This window comes from Prunus mume, linkage group LG7 (genome assembly GCF_029339155.1).
Source record: "Prunus mume cultivar Tortuosa linkage group LG7, ASM2933915v1, whole genome shotgun sequence".
NCBI lineage: Eukaryota > Viridiplantae > Streptophyta > Magnoliopsida > Rosales > Rosaceae > Prunus > Prunus mume.
In genome coordinates, this window is record NC_142704.1 from 9,824,661 (window position 1) to 9,849,107 (window position 24,447).

The 24,447-nt window shown below is 38.1% G+C and overlaps 2 protein-coding genes and 1 pseudogene across 3 annotated transcripts; 2 read left to right on the forward strand and 1 right to left on the reverse strand.

Moving 5' to 3' along the window:
* Positions 1 to 268: 268 nt before the first annotated feature.
* Positions 269 to 11,761, reverse strand: SCD1 (stomatal cytokinesis defective / SCD1 protein (SCD1)). 2 transcript variants are annotated; one of them, XM_008245787.3, is made up of 30 exons: positions 11,321 to 11,761; positions 11,090 to 11,183; positions 10,236 to 10,437; positions 10,006 to 10,147; positions 9,803 to 9,903; positions 9,661 to 9,724; positions 9,322 to 9,435; positions 8,648 to 8,868; positions 8,216 to 8,270; positions 8,026 to 8,109; positions 7,490 to 7,685; positions 7,269 to 7,377; positions 6,796 to 6,859; positions 6,666 to 6,710; positions 6,268 to 6,343; positions 6,006 to 6,130; positions 5,468 to 5,625; positions 4,759 to 4,806; positions 3,943 to 4,000; positions 3,758 to 3,841; positions 3,271 to 3,529; positions 2,982 to 3,139; positions 2,829 to 2,893; positions 2,409 to 2,532; positions 2,040 to 2,221; positions 1,625 to 1,696; positions 1,348 to 1,508; positions 1,183 to 1,224; positions 715 to 923; positions 269 to 561 (listed from the first exon to the last, which is right to left on the reverse strand). In XM_008245787.3, exons 1-30 carry the CDS (start codon positions 11,492 to 11,494, stop codon positions 466 to 468), a joined length of 3,582 nt encoding a protein of 1,193 aa, XP_008244009.2. In that variant the 5' UTR covers positions 11,495 to 11,761; the 3' UTR covers positions 269 to 465. The 2 variants fall into 2 exon arrangements, with proteins under 2 accessions (XP_008244009.2, XP_008244008.2); XM_008245786.2 differs by having other exon boundaries at positions 2,982 to 3,181.
* Positions 11,762 to 12,677: 916 nt separating this feature from the next.
* Positions 12,678 to 15,392, forward strand: LOC103338806 (cytochrome P450 CYP736A12-like). Its single transcript, XM_008242062.3, has 2 exons — positions 12,678 to 13,390; positions 14,362 to 15,392. The coding sequence occupies exons 1-2, from the start codon at positions 12,707 to 12,709 to the stop codon at positions 15,205 to 15,207; spliced, it is 1,530 nt and encodes a 509-aa protein (XP_008240284.2). The 5' UTR covers positions 12,678 to 12,706; the 3' UTR covers positions 15,208 to 15,392.
* LOC103338846 (cytochrome P450 CYP736A12 pseudogene) lies at positions 15,371 to 20,022 on the forward strand (annotated as a pseudogene).
* Positions 20,023 to 24,447: the final 4,425 nt, after the last annotated feature.

The following is a 24,447-nucleotide window of genomic DNA, read 5'->3' on the forward strand; positions in this document are numbered from 1 at the left end:
CATCAATGTATAAACCGATTGATGTGAATGTGAACATTTGTGATTTTGAATCAAACAGATGGTCCAGCTACCAAGTCTTCCCTTCCGATCTCTAGTACATTGGCATGACATCCGAATTTGGGGCCGGGAAATATGAGCTATTTCTGTCTCCAAACACGAACTTATCAAATACCTCATCTGATTAATGTTCATCTTTTCACTTAACAGAGATCCAATTCACTAATACCAAACTATGCAAACCCAAAAACGCACACCATGGATCAAGAAATTACACGAACGGGGCGACAATAAACCAACCCCTCCTCTTCGTATTGTATTTAGCTTCAACACGCCAATTTTACAACTCAGAACGTATGTAGGTAGGTACAACTTGTAAAATATATTGGAAAAAATTGATTATTTTTTGGAAGAAAAGAAAAATGATGTGACATTTACTCAGCATAAATACACAAACACACCAGGAACTTAAATGTTTATGGTGGCTTCCCAAAGCCTAAGAAGTCCATTACGACCGCCGCTGCATATCCTTTTCCTCTCGAGGTCCGTAGCAATACATCGTACCTGAATAGCACAAGGTAGTGAGTAAAACAGGGGAAACAAATAGCCATTAACAAGCAGATGCATACAGAACCGTAAAAGAAAATTATTATTATATCCAGAGAGAGAGAGAGCATGTTTTCTTGTTGGAATAAAATGGTTCGGATTAGTGCATACCACAGCAACTGTTCTTTGTGGTGTTCGGTATAGTTGCCACCCAGCCATTTTTGTTCCCGTGCTAGAGAAGCTACCAAGTCTCTCTTGAGGCCGATGGAAAAGAGACATGGAATTATCAGCAGCTCCAATTCCTAACCAGTGTTCTGCAGCGTTGATTGACAATATAGCAGCGGTATGAACAGTAACATTTTTCACGCATCTTATACCTCCTGTGTAAAAGCAACAGAAGCAATGGTAAATGCTTACTTTTCATTGAAGAATGGCAGTAATTTGAAGGGAAACTTAAATCATTTCTACAAACTCTGACATAATTATTTGATTAATTACAAAAAATCTTGTAGAAACCAACCAACATTATATTTTAAAAGTCTCTGTTTCTTATCACAGAAAAAGAACCTAGAAATAATAATAATTGAACATGAAAGAATGAAAAATAAAAATTCTAGAGTCGAGATAAAATGCTCTTACCCTCCACATTTTCCCAAAAGCGAAGTAGCCCATCAGTTGAACCTGGAACAGAAATCACATGTTATAATTCCAATAGTTTTATTGGCACGTGTAAAAGCATTGCGACCAAAAATCTTCGGAGAAGTCTAGGAAAAATAACAAAGCAAAAAGAATAGGAGTGCCAACCTGTAATTATTCCTTTGTCAAGTGTGGAATATTCAACGCTTAATATTGGGCCAGCATGGCATGCTAGAACAGCATCACATGTTCCTCGGGAAACAGACCACATTCTTGCGGTCCAATCATCACTACCAGTAACAACTGTGTCCCCCACCATTCTAATCGACCTGCATGATTGACATATAAAATACATGGCTAATTTAATATTTATCAATAAATTACATGGCTACTTAAAAATTATCAACAAAATACATAAAAGAAAAGCTATGCTCCTTTAGCTCACCGAATCCATTTTGTGTGCCCTACAAGCTTGTGCATTGTCTTTCCCGCACGAATGTCCCAGATGTTTGCAATGCTGATAATCCAAGAACTCAGAGGATTAATTTCTAGGCATTAGTTGAATAAATTTTTACAAATTTATAAATAAACCCAATCCTAGACATGTAAAAAAAAAACCCAAACACTATTTAAACATAGAAACACACCCAAAATCAACTCCAAAATCAACAATTGTATATTTTTTGGGTGTGTTTATAAATGGGTTTTGAGTGTGTGTAATGATGGGTTTTGGGTGTGTTTATAAAGTGTTTTGGGTATTGGGTTTTTTTATAATTTCAGCCCCCATTTTGGGTGTTTTAGTGAAATCCCCATAAATTTTTCATAATGAAGCATGCTTAATCGAGTTTCGATATACATACGCATCTCGACCAGCAGCAGCTAAAATTCCTGTGGAGTCATCATATTCCATGCATAGAACGGCACTAGAGCAACGACCAACAGTTGCCACACAAGTGTCAGTTCTAACATCCCACATCTTTACAGTTCCATCATGAGCAGCGGTAAGGACACGCTCACCAGACAGCATGCGTGCACAGCTAACCTACAAGGATGGGCAATAGGAAGTAAAGTTCAATACGTACTCTACATCAAGGGTCAGATATTTAATTTCGATGGAAAGATTGGTCATTATTGTGTGACTATTACCACATTATAATATAACAACTAAATGCTTGATTTTCCATTGTCCGGTAACTAGTCAACATAATAAGCAAAGTTAGTAAGCTCACCGGTGCATCATGGCCTTTCAACTCTTCTAGAAGCTGAGTAGTTTGCTTATCCCATACTAAAACAGACTGATCATCTGATCCAGATACTACCTTTCCTCGATCAGAACTTATTGCACGGACAGCTCTGTAACAAGGCCCAAAAGGACATGAGAAGGACACTGAGCTATGTTGAATTAGTCATTATGACAAAGCATACTACCACATAAAACCAAGTGCAGTAGGGCACATTGGATTTGATATATGTACCCTGTATGTATTGACATGCAATAAAAGCCAACCAATTTTATATTTTTTTTATAAAAAAATTTCGTAATACTATAGTAGATTTTAATATTTTAACAAAACTGTAGTCAAATTGAAACAAAAAATGGTGATAATGATGATAGTAAGAACAATAGTAACGGTAGAAAACAACAAAACCTTGTGTGTCCCTTCAAGGTTGCCCGAAGTTCATTACCACGAAAGCTAGGATCCCAGATCTTAACCTGAAAGATTGCTGAAAAGAATTAATATACCCCTTCAGAGGACAGACTCTAGTGCAATGGAATTGTATGGTAGATATGCAGAGCTCACCGTGCAGTCTGTGCTTCCACTGATGAAGAAACCAGCATCTTCGCGGTCACCCACAAGATCCCAAACCTCTCTCCTCGTTACACAATGTAAAGCAGTAACCGAGCCACTATGACCTCTAAGTACACGCACATTGGTTTGAGTTTTCTTCTGCCCAGCAGCTGATAAATCTCGTTTACGAGGAGTCCCATTTTCATTTGTAGCTTAATGAATAGAAATTATGGTGATGTAGATGCAGATTATAAAAAATCAAACATAACGTGCAAGAGCCTAATCTTAGCAACAGATTTACCTGAAGAGCCACCATCAGAGGTCCACTTACGAACACGACTGAAAGAGGTGGATCTGGATGCAGTATCCCTGCTAAACATGCTCTGAACCCAGCTCCTTCCAACACCAGAAGCCTCAGCAGGCTGCTGATCCTCAACTGTGGTATCTTTTGAATGTGGAGATGCTAATCCATGAGACATGGACTGAGGCTTGACAGCAGTGATTCCCCAATAACCAATGCGTAGTTGCACAACATGCGACAAGAACCCTCTCAGCTGTATCTGAAAATACATAATTAAGGAATATCATCAGCAATGAATCGAAAAACCAAAGGACACTTCAGCTGCATGCATACAGAAGACAGAACCAACAGATGAGCACCTAAATTATCTAGCCAAGATAAAAATATCCAGTAGGAAATTCTAATCACATACAGAAAAGAAGACAAGGATAACATTATGACCTTAAGTAGAGCTGTAGAAACTGAAAGAAAGAAAAAATTTACTTACAAATTGTGTGTATCCAATGTTGTTCTTCTCTCCTATTGTTTCAATCGTGTACCAAGCATCAGTATCAGGAAGGCCCAATCCAGCCTTATGTTGACAAAAGACAAACTCATAATCAAACTAATGAAAACAAATGTAAAAGTTGAGAAGAGCCAGGAAAAGTGTAAAGATAAAAGAAGAAACAGCACCATGTGTGATTCCACAAATTTTAGCTGTGCAGTCACCAGAGAAGCATAGTTGGCCGACCTGATGAAAACATGGAAACAAACATTACTTTGCAAAGATTAAATCTCACATGGTGCAATACAAGTTTCTCATTTATTGTGTACTAAGCACAAAACTATCAATATTTTTGTACAACAATTTGGATGAAAAGAAAAGATACAATGTACAAGTATTATCATCAACTTCAATGGTCTGGTATAGATACTACTGTCAGTATTCTTGGTAGGTGGATGCTTGGTTGTCCAAATAAAATACACCCGGATGGGGCAGGCTAACATCCCCATAATCATATAATCACTAAACTTGCATGCGTAGCACAAGTGTGCACTCAATAAAACTAACAACTCAAAATTGAGCATTATGTAAAATACAGGTCATGCTACTGTATACACTCATAGTTGAGCAGAAGTGCGCACTAAATGCAACCAACAACTCAAAATTGAGCATTATGCAGAATACAGGTCATGCTACAATATAAGGCCTTGCACACGGGATTTGGCTTAAATAAAGTATAGGAAACATGGACATCAAAGCAGGATATACTCATAGTTGCTACTAAAACTTTAAAGTAGGTTTACCAGTTTCATACTCAAGGTTACTATTTAAGCATGCAATACAAGGCTTATACCATAGGAAACCCTTAACCAAACACCCAGAAAAAGGGAATGTAATGTAAGAGATGAATTCGGTAGACCATAAAATCAAAGGCAGCATTAAGTCGATTTATCTAACAAGTAAAAAAAAAACCAAAAAAGAAGATAAATTGGCTGAATTCTTACTTGTTTGCAGACCTCTCCATTAGATAGTCAAAGTACCCTTCCCAAAAGCTGCAAAATCATAAACATACATAAAAATTTCATTTGTGATTTTTGTTGGATAAAAACTGATAAAATATAGATAGAGAAATAAGTAATACAGAGAATGAACCAGCAAGTTCACTTTGTAAACCAACCAGGTATGACAAATGTATTAAAAACGCAATTTAACATAAAGAAAGAGAAAAGAGCCACTATGGAGCGGGAAAAAAATAGCAATTACAACACAAATGTCAAAAAGCTTAGAGTTTAGTTAAAGCAGCCTGCAAACAAGAAAAATGAAAGTAAGTTGCAGGTAGGGAAGTTTGGAATAGCTTAGGTTCAAGTACTGCAAGTATGTTACTTATCAATAAACTCCAAAATATCATCTGGTTTTCTTTTTTACTTTCTAATATCCACATTGTCCTTGTGGCTCTGAAGTTCAAAGGAGACTGGAAATGCAAGGATTTATTACACTCTGCACTGGTCTAGACTCTGCATCTGATTGACACATTGCGTAGACCCCCTACTTCCAACACTGAAAATTGACCTAAGTTCAAATTTTACAGAGCAGGAGAAAAATAGCAGCGTGATAGTTCAATGAGAAGAACCAATAACTGTTCGCAAGGGAAAAGTGAACATCAGAATCAATTGATGCTCAAAACTCAGGTGTAAATGAGTTGCAACCACATACCGTAATTCCTCCCAGATGGACAGAGATATAAGATGGCGCTGAATGTAGTCAGCAACATTATTTGCATCCTTCTTATACATTTCAGCAGATACTTCAAGGGCATCCCTGATGGTCAACAAATCATTTCGGGAAGTTGCACGACTGATAGCTGTTTTAAGCTGAATGTAAATACAAGTTAATGTTGAAAATAATAAAAAATAAAAAACAGATTATCACAAAATACATGTTGTGTATAAAGTATTAGCCTAATGATAACTCTGGAATGCAAGCCAATAAGCAAAATAGTCAATGAGTGTTCGTTTGTGTGCTTGTGTGTTTGGGTAGCATATCCTTATACCCTGAAACCATGATCTAGTTTATAAGAAAATGCTTTGTTTTTTGCGGGATTACAAAAACCATAATAATGCTAAAAATTGAACCAGTAAAATACAAAGTTCAACAAAACTAAGAGATTTTGAAGTTCCAAAATCTTAACAATTCATTGTTATTACTAAATTAGATCTATCTTCCGAAGAAAATTGAGTTTGTTTTTGCATACCAATTCCTTCACAGCAAGAAACTGTTCTTCAGTCAACTGACAGTGCCATCCCTGATTTATGTGCTCCCTTATACATTCAATGAACCCACTGCCACCAATCCCCTCTGCATCAGATTCAATTAAAGCTGCAAAGCCAATATAGTAATGTTTGTTAATTAACAGGCCCTTTGAGCTGCGAAGCAGATTAGATTTCCAAGAAATAGACATCAGACTTCCGCCTCGTCATAATACATGTGAGAGTTGAACACTCAAACAGCCATACCAAGGATTGTGCCATATTCAAATGACGAAAGAGGATCATCAGTGGGTCCCAATTTCAGAAGACGAAGCCACAGACCCTGGTCATCAACCACAATCACAAAAACACGCAAAGTTATTAACCAGCATGGTCATTCAATATTCAAAGGTTATATGGTCAATAGTTTTTCACAGAAAAAAAAAAAAAAAAAAAAAAAAAAGAGAAGAGTAAACTCCAAAAACTGATAATTTTGCATGATTATTAAGATATACATGAATTTCTTTTAAATTAGTAAAATGATCATAACCAATTTCTTTTAAACTTAATAACATATTGATCAAGTAATGCAATATCATGCACTACAAAAATGTGCATAATATGTCCACTACATGAACAGAAAAATAAAAAATAAAAAATTGTACCTGCAACTTAACTTTTATGTCCAAAACCATGCACTCCCTTTCCGCCTGAATGACCAATGTTTCATAAAGTTAAGGAAAGATTAAAGTAGAATTACAACTACAGGGAATCATGTTGGAGTACAGAACTTACAGCCCTCTCCAATGGAGTTAGAGTTTCTGATTTGGAGTCTTTACCCACTAGGACAGAAGGTGAGCTGAGAGAGAAACAAGAAAAGACAAGAAAGATTAGAAACTGTACTAAGATGTGTTATAATTAGTCTTCAACTCTACTGAACAAGATAGTATCATCATATCCCCTACAACTCAATCTAATAATATATATTGCCACCATCTTTTATCATAGATGAAAGCCTACAGGCAAAACAAATATACAAAATCTGATTGACTTTATTGTATAACCAACTCACGAATTGGTAGAAAGGTTAGTAACCATATTTTAGTGTCTCTCAATGCAAGTAGAATTTGTCTCCAATAGTTTTCAGGTATTTTAAAATTCTCACTTCTGTTACATATATGAAGCATGTTTATTTCCAGATTGACTGTAAATTACAAACATGAACAAGATTTCATTTTCATCTGCAACAAATTGCCATTGATATATACCTAGAGGATAATCCACTTGCTGCAGCAAGGATCTGCCTCCTCTTTTCTTCTTGCTCTTCTGTCCTAATGTTTGAGGGAAACCTATCATATGTGTATTTGGCACCTGATCCTAAAATCCACAAAAAAGGAGGAAAATTAACCCCATATCAAGCTCAATATCTGTAATATCTTCTTCTGTTGACATAATTTTCAATCTTAAATAAACAGCAAATCAAATTCACCTGATGCTCCCACATCCGTATCTGCAATTGTTATAATCTCAGGCTCTACCAAATTTGATGGAAGAATTGAAATAGGATTTTGGCCTCTTCTAATTGCATCTTGTAACTTGTCAAGTAGGTTATTAGTGTTTTCTTCAGAACCTAATCCTCTTTCCAGATAATCCATGAAACCATGGGAATCCAGGAACTGTGTTAACTGTAAATACCAACAAAGAAATAAGTATAACACTAAGAGCCTAGGACAAGATATTTCATGAAATGAAGATTAAAATTATATTAAATGAAAAAAACGTAGTTGATATAAACCAACAACAACACACAAACACACATATTTGACTGGTTTGCTTGAAACTCAGCAATATGTAGAGTAACAATAAGAATAATCATCACAACAATTACAATTACAATCACAATAATAACTACATTAGTCATACCAATTACCATAATTATAACAATTGCAATATATCTACCCATAATTACTAAATGTGAGTTGATCTCGAAGATAATGATGGGTGCATTGCAATGAAAATAAATACCACGGGTTCTGGTGGTTGGCCAGTTGACCGAGACCGCATCGTCAAGAATGCTTGAGTGTTGAAGACATGAGTAGCAGTAACTTCCTTGGGGAAAAAAAAAACAATTCCACCAAATAAAATTTAGAGGAATCTACAGAGACAAATGAATAGACCAATTCACACGATACCAAATTAGATAAAAGTTTCATACTATGAAGTTTCGGTAGCCACTTAAAAGTGATGCAAAGAACTTTAAGAACACTAACCTGCACATGAAATCAAGTGCAAAGAACATGTGTGAATACTTAACACTCTCCAAAAAGTATGGCTTCAGAAACAACTAACAAGCCATTAGCTCAGAGGGAAGACATAAAGCTTAATTACCAACCGGTTAGCATTTCTAAGGTTATTGCATAGCTTCAAGACCTCTCCAATATTAAAATTTGAACTTTAAGTAAAAGAAAAGAAGTGAATAACAATGACTACACTGGTGTTTGTTGAAGTATTATCAAAACCTATAATCTGCAATGTTGGTCACAAAATTTAAAATCAATCAAGGCAAAATTGGTCTTTCAGTCTTTTACCACAAAAGTGGAACCCCGACAATTATTACGCTAAATTTCGCTTGGCACCAGAGTATCACCTAAGTTGAAGGTCGTGATCCTCTCCCCAAGGTTTGTTGCCACCTTTAGGATATTGCTCAGGCAAACTATATAAACCATCCTTCATCTGATCTATCCCCACAACATTGGGATGCAATAACTTTGTTATCTCCCCACGCAAATCTCCTAATTCTGGCTCTGGGATAGGAGGTATATCTTCCGTTGTTGTGATACGATTACATTCAAGGTCAACAACAACTACCTAGAACCACAAGGGGAAGGCAAGAAAACAGATATTACATCAGTAACTTTCTTACATGCTATAAAATTTCATCATGATTTTGCAATCTTTTGGAAAACATGAAAGAAGAAGTCACAGAAAAAAAAAAGTAAGAATAGAGAGCTATACGAGATATGCAACATTGTAAAGAATATAAAACCTAAGCCCTAAGGAATTACACAGCATACAGCCACGAATTCCTGTGATAGGTACTTGACCAAATACAGGCAGAATAAAGGGTCAGAATCAAATCCAAAGGTTTCCAAACATGTTGTTATTAGCAACACTGTTGGGAACCTAACAACCATAGAATACATATAAAAGACCATGAGATATATTGTTCAACCAGCATATGTAAATTAATAACTATAAATTGACAAATGTGCAGTTTTTTTTTTGGTCATATAAAAGTGCAGTTTATGCAGAACAACTTACACCATCCATGGCCAGATTAGATGTATCAACGCCCGAATGGAGTCCCATCATATATGGCGTAGGCGCATCAATATAGTCTACGCCACTGAAAAAGAGTAACGGAATGTAGACTTGCTTCCGCACAACAAACATGCACAAATTAGACAAGAGTCAAGTACAAGAAGCATAAAAGATAATACTACTGCATTATTTGTTCCATCTTTGAACAAAAAATTAGTTCTTTGAAAATGTTGGAATATAAATTTTTTTGCCACCATAATTTAAAAAACTAAATGAAGCACAAGGGTTACATATTTTATCTAGACCCATAAAAAGCAGGTCACAAAAGAACAAATTTACCTGCCACCGAAATGGATAAAGTAAATGGCATATGGCTTCTGATACAAGGGTTAAAATTGAATATCTGCCAAAAAAAGGAGGACAGATTATCTAAAGGATGCAAAAATACACAGCATTAAATCGTTCAAAGTCAGCTGCTTACTTGTTTGATCGGAGCAAAATTCTCCTCTCAAGCAACACGGCTGTGAAAAATTTAATTAAGTTGTCAACATCTAGGCACTGTACCAATGGCTGAAATGATATCTGGATTAAAGAAATATAGTCCAGTAATTAAGCAACCAGATCAATATTCAGCAAAAGGCAGAAGCATTCAACTAAAAAAGCAAGAAAACAATGAGGCTGTACATCAACATGGGGGAGCCCATCCTTTGGTGGAGCCTCCACAGAAAGCAGACAATTGTCAATAGCAAACAAAACTCGATCTTTTCCTGGAGTGGGCAAAGGTACAGTGGACACCAAAGATGCAATAACATCCCATAAGGGTTTGCTGTAAATTTTAAAGAAACATTTGGATTCTTACCACCATGAATCTCCATAAAAAATACCATCAAAATTTACCAGCAGATGATACTTACCTACTTCCACCAGGGGAAAAACAAAGTGTAAATAATTCCTCTAGTGTATTCCTAAGTAAACGAAAGCTAGGCGACCGCGAAACTAGACAGATACATTTATCAGCAAATGAATTTGCAGGTATACAATAAGCTTCAGCAATATCCTCACTGACTGGATCTCGGAAAGCAATGCAACTAACATAAATTTTTGTCCCATCACCCTCTGCACAAAATTAGGAAAACACCCTTAGAAACAAACAATAAGACGTGGATACATGCACACTTGCAAGAAAGTAACTGCACCTTTAGAAGCAACTAACTAGGAAATGATGATTAAAACCCAACATTCTAATGTTAAACAGAAAATAAATAGCTCTATCTAAAGCTTTGTTTAAACCTACTAATCACAAAAAACCACTATATGATGGCTCCGATATCCTCTGAAGATTTGTGCGATCACAAATTTCACATAATCCTAAATGTACAAATGTGTGTAAAACCTGTGTCATCATTCTAGTCTCTAAGCGACAACACTAACTTGAAGAACTAGTCAATTTCTATATTTTCTTCTGCAAATTTAATAGCGAGGGAAAACATATAGCTCTATCTAAAGCTTTGTTTAAACCTACTAATCAGGAAAAACCACTCGTATAATGGCTCCGATATCCTCTGCAGCTTTGTGCTATCACAAATTTCGCATAATCCTAAATGTACAAATGTGTGTAAAACTCTATGTGTTATCATTCTAGTTTCTAAGCAACAACACTAACTTGACGAACTAGTCAAATTCTATATTCTCTTCTGCAAGTTTAATAACAAGGAAACACATTCTTGAAGAATGCATAGAGCAGAGCGTAGAGCTTAATAATAACTACCAGTGAGAACAATGGGGTAGCTCCGTGGAATCGTGGAGGCGTCATTGGAATCATAGCCTGATGAATAGAACAAAACACCAGCTGGCAACACACACTGAAACAGAAAACAAGAAAAGCACACAATCATCCGGATCATTCATAAACCGCAGCTAAAATTGAAAAAAGAAATGGATTTCGGAAAGCAAACAGAAGAAAAGCAGAAATAGAAAGCAGCGAAGACTGGTTACTTACGGTTGGGAGCTGAGGAGGTGGAGGAGGGTAGAGAGTGTGGTTGGGAGGAGGGTACTGGTCCAGAAGAGACGGCATGTAATAAGTGCCAAACCCGTGGAAGCCTTTGCTACCGTCCAGGGTCCGAATCTCGGGTCCGATCCCGCACACCACCAAGTGCTCGAAGATCCGAGCCATTGGTCAACGGTCCTCTCTCCCTCTCTCTCACAAACACACAGACAGAGATTGATTTGAGAGAGAGCGAGCAGGAGGCTGAGATCTGGTTCAGTGGATAGAAAATGAAGGACAAGTTGAGATCAATTTAGCCTCTGACTGAAGCTCGTTCTCTCTCAAGGGGCAGGGGCAGGGGCTGCTTTGGATTTCAATCATTCGTTTCCTGGTTGAAACATGAGTGTTGTTTATGATTCATAATCATAATTTCATAAATGTGTTTCTTCCGCAAGGGAAATAGAATCTCTCAAATCGCCCCAGTTTAGTTTATATATACCACTGTAATTTCCATTGATGAAGATTTACTATTATGTTTGTTTTGTAATCACCTTCCAATCTCCATGCCACTTTTGTTAGGAGAAAATAAATCTGCAATGCCAGTTTCATTAAACGATCGAAAGAAAAAATATATATATTATATTCATGTAAATTACTAAGTTCTGTTTTCCTTCTTTGTAATTATTTTGTTACATGCCAAATTTAAATTTTATGAGAAACTTGGTACCTTAATTCAAGAAGATAAAGATATTCATAAGAAATACATTACAATTTTACTCTTTTACATGGAAATAAATTGTTATTTTGCATGTTTTTTGTGCACAGTATTACTAGTTTTCTTTTTCTTTTTTAGTATAAGTGATAGTCTAAAAATTATACGAAAAGAGATTTCTCACACACAAAACTATAATGTCGTAGAAATTCGAACCTGAGATCTCAGCAAGTCAAGGCTCTTTTCAACTAGGTTGGACCTCGTTGGCCACTTTTTTTTATATCGACATGGTGTCACAACTCACTGGTTAGGTTCTTTGAAAAACAAAAGAAATGTCATTCCATAATAATCGAGATCAAGTGAAAAGCAAAAGGCTAGCAACGAGGGTGTGCAATTGGTATCACCGCACGCAATTTTCATAATTGTGCGTCTATTAAAGTTGGTTTGCTACTTTAAAATCTTAAGACGGGCCAAAATTTTGCGCGTGAGGCTGTCAAAATCTCAAGGTGGGCCATGTGAAGATATGTGTATTGACCCCATTTTGTGTACTTGGGTCGACTTAAACTCAGCCGTTGAATCTGTCTGGATTTGATCCAACGGCTAAATGTAAAAAGAGTGGTGAAGTTCGGCTGGAACTGTATAAATAAATATCAAACACCTTGTATGGAGTGATAGCACAGAAAGCTAGAATGAGTCCAACAATAATAGCCATCCTTCTGGTCTTTCTCACCTTCGTCTGCTCTCTCATCCACACCATAATCACTGCCTCCTCCTCAAGGCCAAAACTACCTCCTGGGCCTCGGGCACTGCCAATCATTGGCAATCTTCACATGCTAGGCAACCTCCCACACCGCAGCCTCCAACACTTGGCCAAAAAATATGGCCCCATCATGTCCATGCGCCTAGGCAACATACCCGCCATAGTGGTCTCCTCCCCCACAGCTGCAGAGCTTTTCTTGAAAACCCATGACACCATTTTTGCCAGCCGCCCCAAAGTCCAAGCCTCCGAGTACATGTCCTACGGCACAAAGGGCATGGCCTTCACTGAATATGGTCCATACTGGCGGCATATTAGGAAGCTCTGCACTCTGCAGCTTCTTTGTCCATCAAAGATTGAGGGTTCTGCTCCACTAAGAAGGGAGGAGGTGGGGTTGTTTATTCAGTCGCTGAAGAAAGCCGCGGCAGCGGGTGAAGTGGTGGATCTTAGTGAGAAGGTTGGTGGGCTTGTTGAGGACATAACATATAGGATGGTTTTGGGGAGTAAAAATGATGATATGTTTGATCTCAAGGGGACCATTCAGGAAGCTCTGTTCTTGTCAGGGGCATTCAATATTGGTGATTACGTGCCTTTCCTCAGTCCACTTGATCTTCAGGTATGCTTTACATATCCTTACCAAACTTAATTATTATTATTATTATTATTACATGAATTAATGCACTGTTAGATTATATATCATTAGTGTCAACAAAGTAAAGACAAATTTCAGGACTTTTTCAATTACTAATTGTCAATTCTCAATGCGTAGCTTTTGGAATGAGCTCACTTTCGTCGCCATTTTCCTGTACACACCTGCACCCAAAATCACAAATAATATGAAATAAATGAAAGATTGGCCATATCCTTCTCACATTATATTAATTATTTTCGTTAATGGCAAGGTTCTTATGCATATGGCTCCAATCAGGTTTGGCCGGCCGGCCAGGTAGTATTCATATTATAATACGTAAAAGATATATATGATGAAAATTATGTATGGCCAGGTAGTGTAATGATGAGCTCCAGTTTCTACATGGCGTAAGCAATTGAGAAATGCTTTGAAACCGATACTGGCTTTGTAATTTTTGATGAAAATTATGTGTCAGTTTTGGGTAGTAATTATACTTTTTCCAGATTTGTTCTATGATGCTTATGCTAAAAACAATACATTTTCACATAGCTATGTTGATGCCATTCTTGGTTAAGGAATTTGCATGAGTTGGGGAGTCACATGATAATTAGTGGAGGAGACTTATACCATTGGGAGTTTTTGAGCCTGTGCATTTTCTTTTGAGGGAAATATGCTACCTCCATATGTTTTCTTGACATCTTTGATTGTTGTTGTGATCGTTTTCGTCAAGTACTGAAAACAACATTTGAATTTGGGCGCATTGTGTTTTCTAACTGACATGATGTGTGTGACTGCTCTGAGGCTAAACTATAGGAAGTTGCTGTTCAACTGTTGTAGGTTTTTGGTGCAGTTAGTTTTCTTTTCTTTTCTATGTGTCTCTCGAGGACTAGCAATTTTACTGTATCATTGATCCTAAGAAATATTATATATCTTAACCGTATCTTCCTATCATATAGGGATTAGCCAAGCGCATGAAGAGAATTAGCAAGACAATTGACCAACTTTTCGAAAAGATAATTGGGGAACATGAACAAGTTTCTAAGAGTGGGCAAGTACAAGGCCATAGTCACAAGGACTTTGTGGACGTGCTGCTTTCATTGATACACCAACCATTAAATCCCAACGATGAGCAGGTCTACATGATGGAACGAACAAATGTGAAGGCCATCTTACTGGACATGATTTCGGGTGCCTTCGATACTTCAGCTACCACCATAGTTTGGACCCTTGCGGAGCTCTTGAGGCATCCCAGGGTAACGAAGCATCTCCAGGAAGAGCTCCAGAGTGTGATTGGAATGGACCGAATGGTGGAAAAGAGTGACTTACCGAAGTTGGGTTACTTGAGCATGGTGGTCAAGGAGAGCTTGAGGCTGCACCCAGTTGCACCATTGCTAATCCCACATGAATCCATGGAGGACATTACAGTGGAAGGATTCGACATACCCAAGAAATCGAGAATCTTTATAAACACTTGGGCCATTGGGAGAGATCCTAAAGTATGGTCAGAAAATGTGGAAGAATTTTACCCTGAAAGGTTCATTGATGGCAATATTGATCTTCGAGGGCATGACTTCCAACTTTTACCATTTGGGTCTGGTCGAAGAGGGTGTCCTGCTATGCAACTAGGCCTAACCACAGTTTGTCTGGCTCTAGCAAACTTGGTCCATTGCTTTAACTGGGAGCTCCCAAGTGGCCTGAAACCTAAAGATTTGGACATGACTGAGAAATTCGGATTATCGCTGTCAAAAGCCAAACACTTGTTTGCGATGCCCACCTACCGCCTATGCAATCAACTTTCATAGTTCAGATCAGACTTCAAAGACATTCATCTATTTGTAATTGATATGCTTAATTATATTCCCTTAAAACTCTTACTTAGAAGGAGTGGATTAACGAAATGTATCAAGAGCATGATATATACATATATATATATATATAGAGCTTAAGTACCCCCTATTGGGTTTAATGGGGGAAAAAGCTTTAAAGATATTTGCTAAATTGCTATTTTTTGTCTATCTCTTGTAATTTTTCTTGTTTAGAATGTATTTGTCTATCCCTTTGTCGAGAACAATTATAATTGCAACCAATAAGCAATATAATTCTTGACATATGTGATATATATATACACTATTTTTTGTATGTATTATGAGTTCGAATTTTTGATTTTTTATAATTTATAAGAGACTCCCACACATATGAAATCCTGATTTAGCCACTGATTGGTAATCTCCATATATTAGGCAACCTCCCACACCGCAGCCTTCGAGACTTGGCCAAAAAGTATGGACCCATAATGTCCATGCGTCTAGGCACCGAAACCACCATAGTGGTCTCATCCCCTGAAGCTGCAGGGTTCTTCTTGAAATCCCATGACACCATTTTTGCCAGCCGCCCCAAAGTCCAATCCTCCGATTACTTGTTTTACGGCTCAAAGGACATGGCTTTCAGTGAATATGGTCCGTACTGGCGGCATATTAGGAAGTTGTGCACACTGCAGCTTCTTTGTCCATCGAAGATTGAGACTTTTGCTCCGTTGAGGAGGGAAGAGGTGGGTTTGTTGGTTGAGTCGCTGAAGAAAGCCGCAGCGGAGGGCCAAGTTGTGGATCTTAGTGAGAAGGTTGGTGAGCTGATTAAGGACATAACGTCTAGGATGGTGTTGGGGAGCAAAAATGATGATACGTGTGATATGAAGGGAATTATTGAGGAGCTCGTGTTGTTGATAGGAGCAGTCAACATTAGTGATTGTTTGCCTTTCCTCAGTCCATTCGATTTTCAGGTATGTTGTTGATTGTCGGAACGCTCACTCATCCATCTATCTATCAGCCAACCAGTAGTACTAGTTGTCACTCCTTTGACTAGTTCTCACACAATCATGACATTCGCCGCCTTGTTCTTGATCATGCATAACTAGTCAATAATAATACAAATGAAAGATTGGCCCGTACCCTCCTGTCTATAATATGTAATTTGTTTCCGTTGGCTTCATGCTCATATGCTTGGCGTTGCTCTCAAGCAATTGTTAATTTTATATGTAGATTTAAATTCTTGCTAAATACTGTGTAACCATATTTCGGGAAAAATCCATACACTAAGAGCACCGCTACATGTGAGACTTTAAGATTGCTTGACATTCGAAATAGGGTAACATCCCTCTCACATTGAGTGGGACCCACATGCGAGGCCCTGCGTATGGGTCCCAGCCTATGCATCATGCATGTCTTTGTCCATGCTCATACTAGAACTGTGTAATTGATTGATTCCTAACTAAGGAATATATATGTATCTGAACCGTATCTTCCTCTTAATATAATATAGGGATTGACCAAGCGCATGAAGAGACTTAGCAAGACAATCGACCAACTCTTAGAGAAGATAATTGGGGAACACCAAGAAGTTCCTAAAGTTGGGCAAGCACACCAAGGCCATCGTCACAAGGACTTTGTGGACGTGATGCTTTCGTTAATGCACCAACCATTGAATCCCAACGATGAGCAAGTCTACATGATTGACCGCACAAATGCGAAGGCCATCATACTAGACATGATTTCAGGTGCCTTCGATATGTCAGCTACCACCATAGTTTGAAGCATCTCCAGCAAGAGCTCCAGAGTGTGATTGGAACGGACCAAATGGTGGAAGAGAGTGATTTGCCAAAGCTGGGTTACTTGAATATGGTGCTCAAGGAGAGCTTTAGGTTACACCCAGTTTCACCATTGCTCATCCGACATGCATCCATGGAGGACATTACGGTTGAAGGACATGACATACCCAAGAAATCGACAATCTTTATAAATATTTGGGCTATTGGGAGAGATCCTAATGTCTGGTCAGAAAATGTGGAAGAATTTTACCCTGAAAGGTTCATTGATGGCAATGTTGACCTTCGAGGATATGACTTCCAGCTCCTACCATTTGGGTATGGTCGAAGAGGGTGCCCTGCTATGCAATTAGGGCTAACCACAGTCCAGCTGGTTCTCGCAAACTTGGTCCGCTGCTTTAACTGAGACCTCCCAAGTGGCCTGAAACCTGAAGATGTGGACATGACTGAGACATTCGGCTTATCGCTGTCAAAAACCAAACACTTGCTTGTCATGCCAATCTACCGCCTACGCTAAATATGTTAAACGTAATGCATTTGTATCAGTTGTTAAGTAGAGTTGTGTCTCTTGAAAAGAGCTATGTTTCGGAAGAGTCATATCTCTTTAGAAGTCTAGTGTTGTGTGTGCAACTCTTGGAACTAATCCAAGAGTTATGTCTGTTTATGAAAAGGTCTGAGTGTTATTATATATAGCCAATGTTATAGGCTGCTGTAGCAGAAAAGAAGTTAACAAAAATCAGTTTGAATAATTCTCTGTTTTACAAACACTCTCTGCCTCACTTTATATTTCCATCATATACTTTAGTTTTGTGATAACCTAGTACATATAAAAATTGTAACACGATCGAATTTACCCATGCGTGAAACAGATACAACAAAGATGTACAAGCATGAAATTGAACATTTCCATATCCCAATAACCATTAGCATCATTGTTATCAAAGAAAACAGTAGTACATTCATCTTCATGACTTTCAGAAAACAAAAAACGCATTGCAATAGATGAGAATGACTGGTCTGGTGCCACAGCAGAAAATAAAAATCATAATGTATTTTCACAAACGATTTTGAATCCATAGACCAACAGATCCAAGAGACAAGAAAGACAGAGAAAAAGAAGACATCACAAACAATTCATTTGAAAGTTAAATCTTCTGCAGCATTTCTTACCAATTAACTGGCGGGTATAAACCAATAAACATAAACGCTTCTTCAGCCAAAAGGATGAATCCTCCTAGTAGCAGCTTGACCATCGAACCTGAGTAGGAGAACATAGCAACCCTGAAGCATCTGCCCCAACCACTGCAAGATCACAAACACAAATAATATGAAATAAATGAAAGATTGGCCATATCCTTCTCACATTATATCAATTATTTTCGTTAATGGCAAGGTTCTTATGCATATGGCTCCAATCAGGATTGGGCCGGCCAGGTAGTATTCATATTATAATACGTAAAAGATATATATGATGAAAATTATATATGGCCTGGTAGTGTAATGATGAGCTCCAGTTTCTACATGGCGTAAGCAATTAGGAAATGCTTTGAAAAACCCATACTGGCATTGTAATTTTTGATGAAAATTATGTGTCTGTTTTGGGGAGTAATTATACTTTTTCCAGATTTGTTCTATGATGCTTATGCTAGAAACAATACATTTTCACATAGCTATGTTGATCCCATTCTTGGTTAAGGAATTTGCATGAGTTGGGGAGTCACATGATAATTAGTGGAGGAGACTGATACCATTGTGAGTTTTTGAGCCTGTGCATTTTCTTTTGAGGGAAATATGCTACCTCCATATGTTTTCTTGACATCTTTGATTGTTGTTGTGATCATTTTCGTCAAGTACTGAAAACAACATTTGAATTTGGGGATTGTGTTTTCTAACTGTCATGATGTGTGTGACTGCTCTGAGGCTAAACTATAGGAAGTTGCTGTTCAACTGTTGTAGGTTTTTGGTGCAGTTAGTTTTCTTTTATATTCTATGTTTCGTTCGAGGACTAGCAATTTTACTGTATCATTGATCCTAAGAAATATTATATATCTTAACCGTATCTTCCTATCATATAGGGATTAGCCAAGCGCATGAAGAGAATTAGCAAGACAATTGACCAACTTTTCAAAAAGATTAGTGGGGAACATGAACAAGTTTCTAAGAGTGGGCAAGTACAAGGCCATAGTCACAAGGACTTTGTGGACGTGCTGCTTTCATTGACACACCAACCATTAAATCCCAACGATGAGAAGGTCTACATGATGGAACGAACAAATGTGAAAGCCATCTTACTAGACATGATTTCGGGTGACTTCGATACTTCAGTTACTGCCATAGTTTGGACCCTTGCGGAGCTCTTGAGGCATCCCAGGGTAATGAAGCATCTCCAGGAAGAGCTCCAAAGTGTTATTGGAATGGACCGAATGGTGGAAGAGAGTGACTTACCGAAGTTGGATTACTTGAGCGTGGTGGTCAAGGAGAGCTTGAGGCTGCACCCAGTTGCACCATTGCTAATCCCACATGAATCCATGGAGGACATTACAGTTGAAGGATTCGACATACCCAAGAAATCGAGAATCTTAATAACACTTGGGCCATTGGGAGAGATCCTAAAGTATGGTCAGAAAATGTGGAAGAATTTTACCCTGAAAGGTTCATTGATGGCAATATTGATCTTCGAGGGCATGACTTCCAGCTTCTACCATTTGGGTCTGGTCGAAGAGGGTGTCCTGCTATGCAACTAGGCCTAACCACAGTTCGTCTGGCTCTAGCAAACTTGGTCCACTGCTTTAACTGGGAGCTCCCAAGTGGCCTGAAACCTAAAGATTTGGACATGACTGAGATATTCGGATTATCGCTGTCAAAAGCCAAACACTTGTTTGCCATGCCCACCTACCGCCTATGCAATCAACTTTCATAGTTCGGATCAGACTTCAAAGACATTCATCTATTTGTAATTGATATGCTTAATTATATTCCCTTAAACTCTCACTTAGAAGGAGTGGATTAACGAAATGTATCAAGAGCATGATATACATATATATAGAGCTTCCACTTCGAAGGACTGGATTAACGAAATTTATCAAGAGCATGATATACATATATATAGAGCTTCCATTGAGGAATCCTCACCCTTGTAGGGCTTAAATGGCGTCTCTCAAATAAAATTATTTGAGGGATTCCTCTAGGATAAAATAAACATCAATTTCTTACTGCTTAGATCTCTTTTCGTTCTAGGATCATGCGTGGCAGCATACTTGCTGCATCACAATTACAACGACTGGCGTCATCCCATTCTGCTACAACTTTTCAAGCATTCATTCCTCTTTAAAACTCTTCTCCTACCTTCATAAGAATTTGACTTTACATATATGCTTAATAAGTACACTTGCATTTGGTCTTCAGCTGCATTATTTGACCCCATTTGGCATATTTGGGTCAAGTTAAACTCAGCCGTTGAATCTCTTTGGATGAAATCCAACGGCGCATACGAAAAAAAAACAACCCATTTTTTAGAACATAGGGTGGTCATCCGGCTGTATAAATATCAAACACCTCCTATCAGTCTAATTATGAGCAAATATATGTCCACGAATAATGTCTCTCACACCTCCTGTCAGTCTAACTATGACTGTTTCAACAATAGCCATCATCCTCCTCTTTCTTACCTTCCTCTGGTCTCTCATCCAGAGGCTGAGACACCGAAAACTCTGCCTCCTGGTCCTTGGGCGCTGCCAGTCATTGGTAATCTCCATATGCTAGGCAACCTCCCACACTGCTGCCTCCGAGACCTGGCCAAAAAATATGGACCCATAATGTCTATGCGTCTAGGCACCAAAACCACCATAGTGGTCTCATCCCCTGAAGCTGCAGAGCTATTCTTGAAAACCCATGACACCATTTTTGCCAGCCGCCCCAAAGTCCAATCCTCCGACTCGTTAACTGCAATTCATCATTTTTCGTTCCTATTAATATGAGTGTTATTATTGTTAGTGAGATCCTAACTTAATTAGGATATTTTCCTAGTTTATTAGGATTATATTTCTTTCATTTTTGTACAGATATTGTGTAATTAGGTTTTTATCTTGTTTTCTAGTTTGACCCTACTAGGGTTACATCCTTATACTATAAATACCTTTTTTTTGGAGAATGAAATACAACATGAAAAATATTTTACTCATATTATTTGACTTGGCATCAGAGCCAACTTTTCTAGTGACCTGTGCGTTGTGCCCACCCGTGTTCTATCCCCATTTTTTTTTTCTCTACCTGTGTCGTGTGTGCCCTCCTTGGTTTGTGTGTTGTGTTATGGTGTTCGTGTCTCTACTGCTTCGTGTCATTCTTGTCTTCGTGCATATGCCGATTTGTGCCTTTGCTGTATTCCGATGTGTACTCGCTATGTTCGCGATGTCTTCTTGCATCCGCCGATTTGTGCCTCTGCAGATTCCATTGTATATTTTGTCGTGATCTGCTGAGTTTCCGTTGCAATCATGGGTGATAACTCTATTATTGGTGTTGTTTCTGCGCTTCAACAAATTTGTGTGTTTCTGAGTTTATTCCAGGTACTGGCTCTAATACTTGGATAATTGACACTGGTGCTTCTGATCATATACTTATGATGCTAAATTTTTTGATGAGTTGTCTAGTAACACCTGTGACCCATACATAACTAGTGCTAATGGCTTGCCCTCTCCAATTACTGGTAAGGGCACAATCTCTCTCACTCCTACTCTATCTTTGTCTCGTGCGTTACTAATTCTCAATATCCATTGTAACTTGTTATATATTGGTCGATTACTTGATACCCTTAATGTTTCTGCTACTTTCTATCATATGCATTGCTCTTTTCAGGATCTCAAGACTCACATGGGTTATATTATTTGACATTGCATTCTGCACCAGTTCATGATCGTGTCATTAATATTGTTCAAAGTTACAGTGTCAAAGACAAATAGCAAATTTGGTTATGGCATCGTCGCTTGGGAAATCCGTCATTTGGCTACCTTAAGCGTCTGTTTCCATCTTTATTCTGCTCTTGTGATGAGTCTAGTTTTAAGTGTGAGATATGTATTTTGGTCAAGAGTCATCGCACTGTGTTTCCTTTGAGTGACAGTAAAGCTGCAAAGCCTTTTGATTTCGTGCATTCTGATGTGTGGGGTCCGGCTCGCATTACTTCGAACGGATTTCGTTGGTTCATCACATTTATTGATGATTATACCCGACTCACTTGGGTTTTCTTGCTGAAAAATAAACATGATGTTGCTTCCATCCTTCCAGAGTTCTGTACTATGGTGTCTACTCAATTTTCGGACTGATAACGAAGGTGAATATGTGAATAACACTTTGGCATCTTTCTTCCGTGCTCAAGGTATTATTCACCAAACATTTACTTCTCAGCAGAATGGTGTGTCTAAACGCAAGAATCGTCAATTACTTGAAGTTGCTCGCTCTCTTATGTTGGACATGTTTATTCCCCATCATCTTTGGGGGTATGCTGTTTTATCTGCTACCTATTTGATTAATCATACTCCTAGCCGGGTCCTTGATTTCAAGATAATACATGATGTGTTTGGTAACCATGTTTCCCATGTCTCAATCTCCAAGTTGCCCCCTAAAGTTTTTGGGTGTGTTGCCTATGTTCATGTTTACTCTCATCAACGGAGTAAACTTGATCATTGGGCTCTATGATGTGTCTTTATTGGTTACTCTTCTACTAAAAAATGTTATAAGTGTTATCATCCACCTACCCAGAATGTGCATGTTACTTTGGACGTGTCTTTTCATGAAGAAGTGTCATATTATGTCTCTCCCTCCTCTTCAATTCCAGGGGAGAGGGGGAGTGAATTGGAGAATCTTGGATTGAAGAATAATGTGTTTGAAGATACCGCTCTCAAGAAGGAAACGATCTGTCGCACCGAAGCAAATGACCGGTTGCCCATATCTGAAGATGAAACTTATGGTCCTCGTGAAGAAACGATCGACGCCTTTGGAACTCGACCACGCCCAAATCTGGAGATGAAACGGAGCTCTTGGTGTCGAAACGATCGCTCACACCAAGTAAGTGACCAGTCGCCGATCTGAAAATAATGACAGTGACTCTTGTATGGATGAGTTCGATGCAATACCCTCATATGCCCTGCCAATGCCTCAATCTACTCGTGATAGTGAATCAAGTGAGGTAATTTCTAATGATCTATATGTGTCAACTTATCAGTTACCCCCACGAACCACTCGTGGGAAACCTGAAGTACAATATTCTTCTGATATACATGCCAAGTCTAAATATCTCATTAGCAATTATGAGTTAACTCATCGTTTGTCTAATTCATATGCATTATATTTGTATCAATTATCTAGTGTATGTGTGTCAACTAAGCTGCATGATGCTTTATCTAACCCCGAATTGATGGATGACATGAGTGTTGAAATGGATGCCTTGAACAAGAATAAAACATGGGATTTAGTTCCTTTGTTATGAGGGAAGAAAACTGTTGAATGCAAATGGGTGTTTATTTTAAAGCATAAAACTGATGATTACATTGACCGTTACAAGGCTAGATTGGTAGCAAAGGGTTATACTCAGACCTATAGACATCAAATTGCAGCATTTATGAAGAAATTTGGGTATGTGCAGAGTAACTCAGACCATACTTTGTTTCTAAAGCGTCATAAAGGTAAATTGACAACTTTAATTATTTATGTTGATGATATAATTGTGATTGGAGATGATCAGGCAGAAATGCAAAATCTTCATAAGTATCTAGCTTCCAAGTTTGAGATGAAGTCATTGAGTGATTTGAAGTACTTTCTTGGGATTGAAGTTGTCAAATCTAAACATAGTATCTTTCTGTCTCAAAGAAAGTATATGTTGGATTTACTTGCAGAGACTGGAATGCTAGATTGTAAACCAATTGATACTTCTAGTGAATAGAATCATAAGTTTGGGTTGTATCCTGATCAAGTCCCTACAGATAAAGAGCGTTATCAATGACTTGTGGAGAAATTGATTTATTTATCTCATACACATCCTGATATTGCATATGCAGTAAGTGTAGTGAGTCAGTTTATGCATTCTCCTAGTGAAGATCATATGGGTGTTGTGATGCGCATCTTGAGGTATCTAAAAGTAACTCATGGGAAGGGGTTAGTGTTTTGCAAGTATGGTCATACAGATGTGGAAGGGCATACGAATGCTGATTGGGCTGGTTCAGTCACTGATAGACGTTCTACGATTGGATATTTCACATTTGTTGGTGGTAATTTTGTTACTTGGAGGAGTAAAACATAAAAAGTGGTGTCTAGGTCTAGTGTCGAGGCCAAGTACCGTGGGATGATTCATTGTGTGTGCGAGTTATTATGATTGAGAAGATTGTTGAGAGATCTTAGGTTTAGACCCCAGAAACCCATGGATTTGTATTGTGATAATAAAGCTGCAATTGCAATT

Bases quoted from the DNA above. Each gene is read 5' to 3' on its own strand.
- LOC103338806 (XM_008242062.3), top strand. From the start codon at position 12,707: ATGAGTCCAACAATAATAGCCATCCTTCTGGTCTTTCTCACCTTCGTC. The intron at 13,391-14,361 runs GTATGCTTTACA...CCTATCATATAG, and splicing joins TCAGTCCACTTGATCTTCAG to GGATTAGCCAAGCGCATGAA.
- SCD1 (XM_008245786.2), bottom strand. From the start codon at position 11,494: ATGGCTCGGATCTTCGAGCACTTGGTGGTGTGCGGGATCGGACCCGAG. The intron at 8,110-8,215 runs GTATGAAACTTT...TTTTTCCCCAAG, and splicing joins GTGGCTACCGAAACTTCATA to GAAGTTACTGCTACTCATGT. The intron at 7,378-7,489 runs GTGAATTTGATT...TGTGGATTTTAG, and splicing joins TACGGATGTGGGAGCATCAG to GATCAGGTGCCAAATACACA.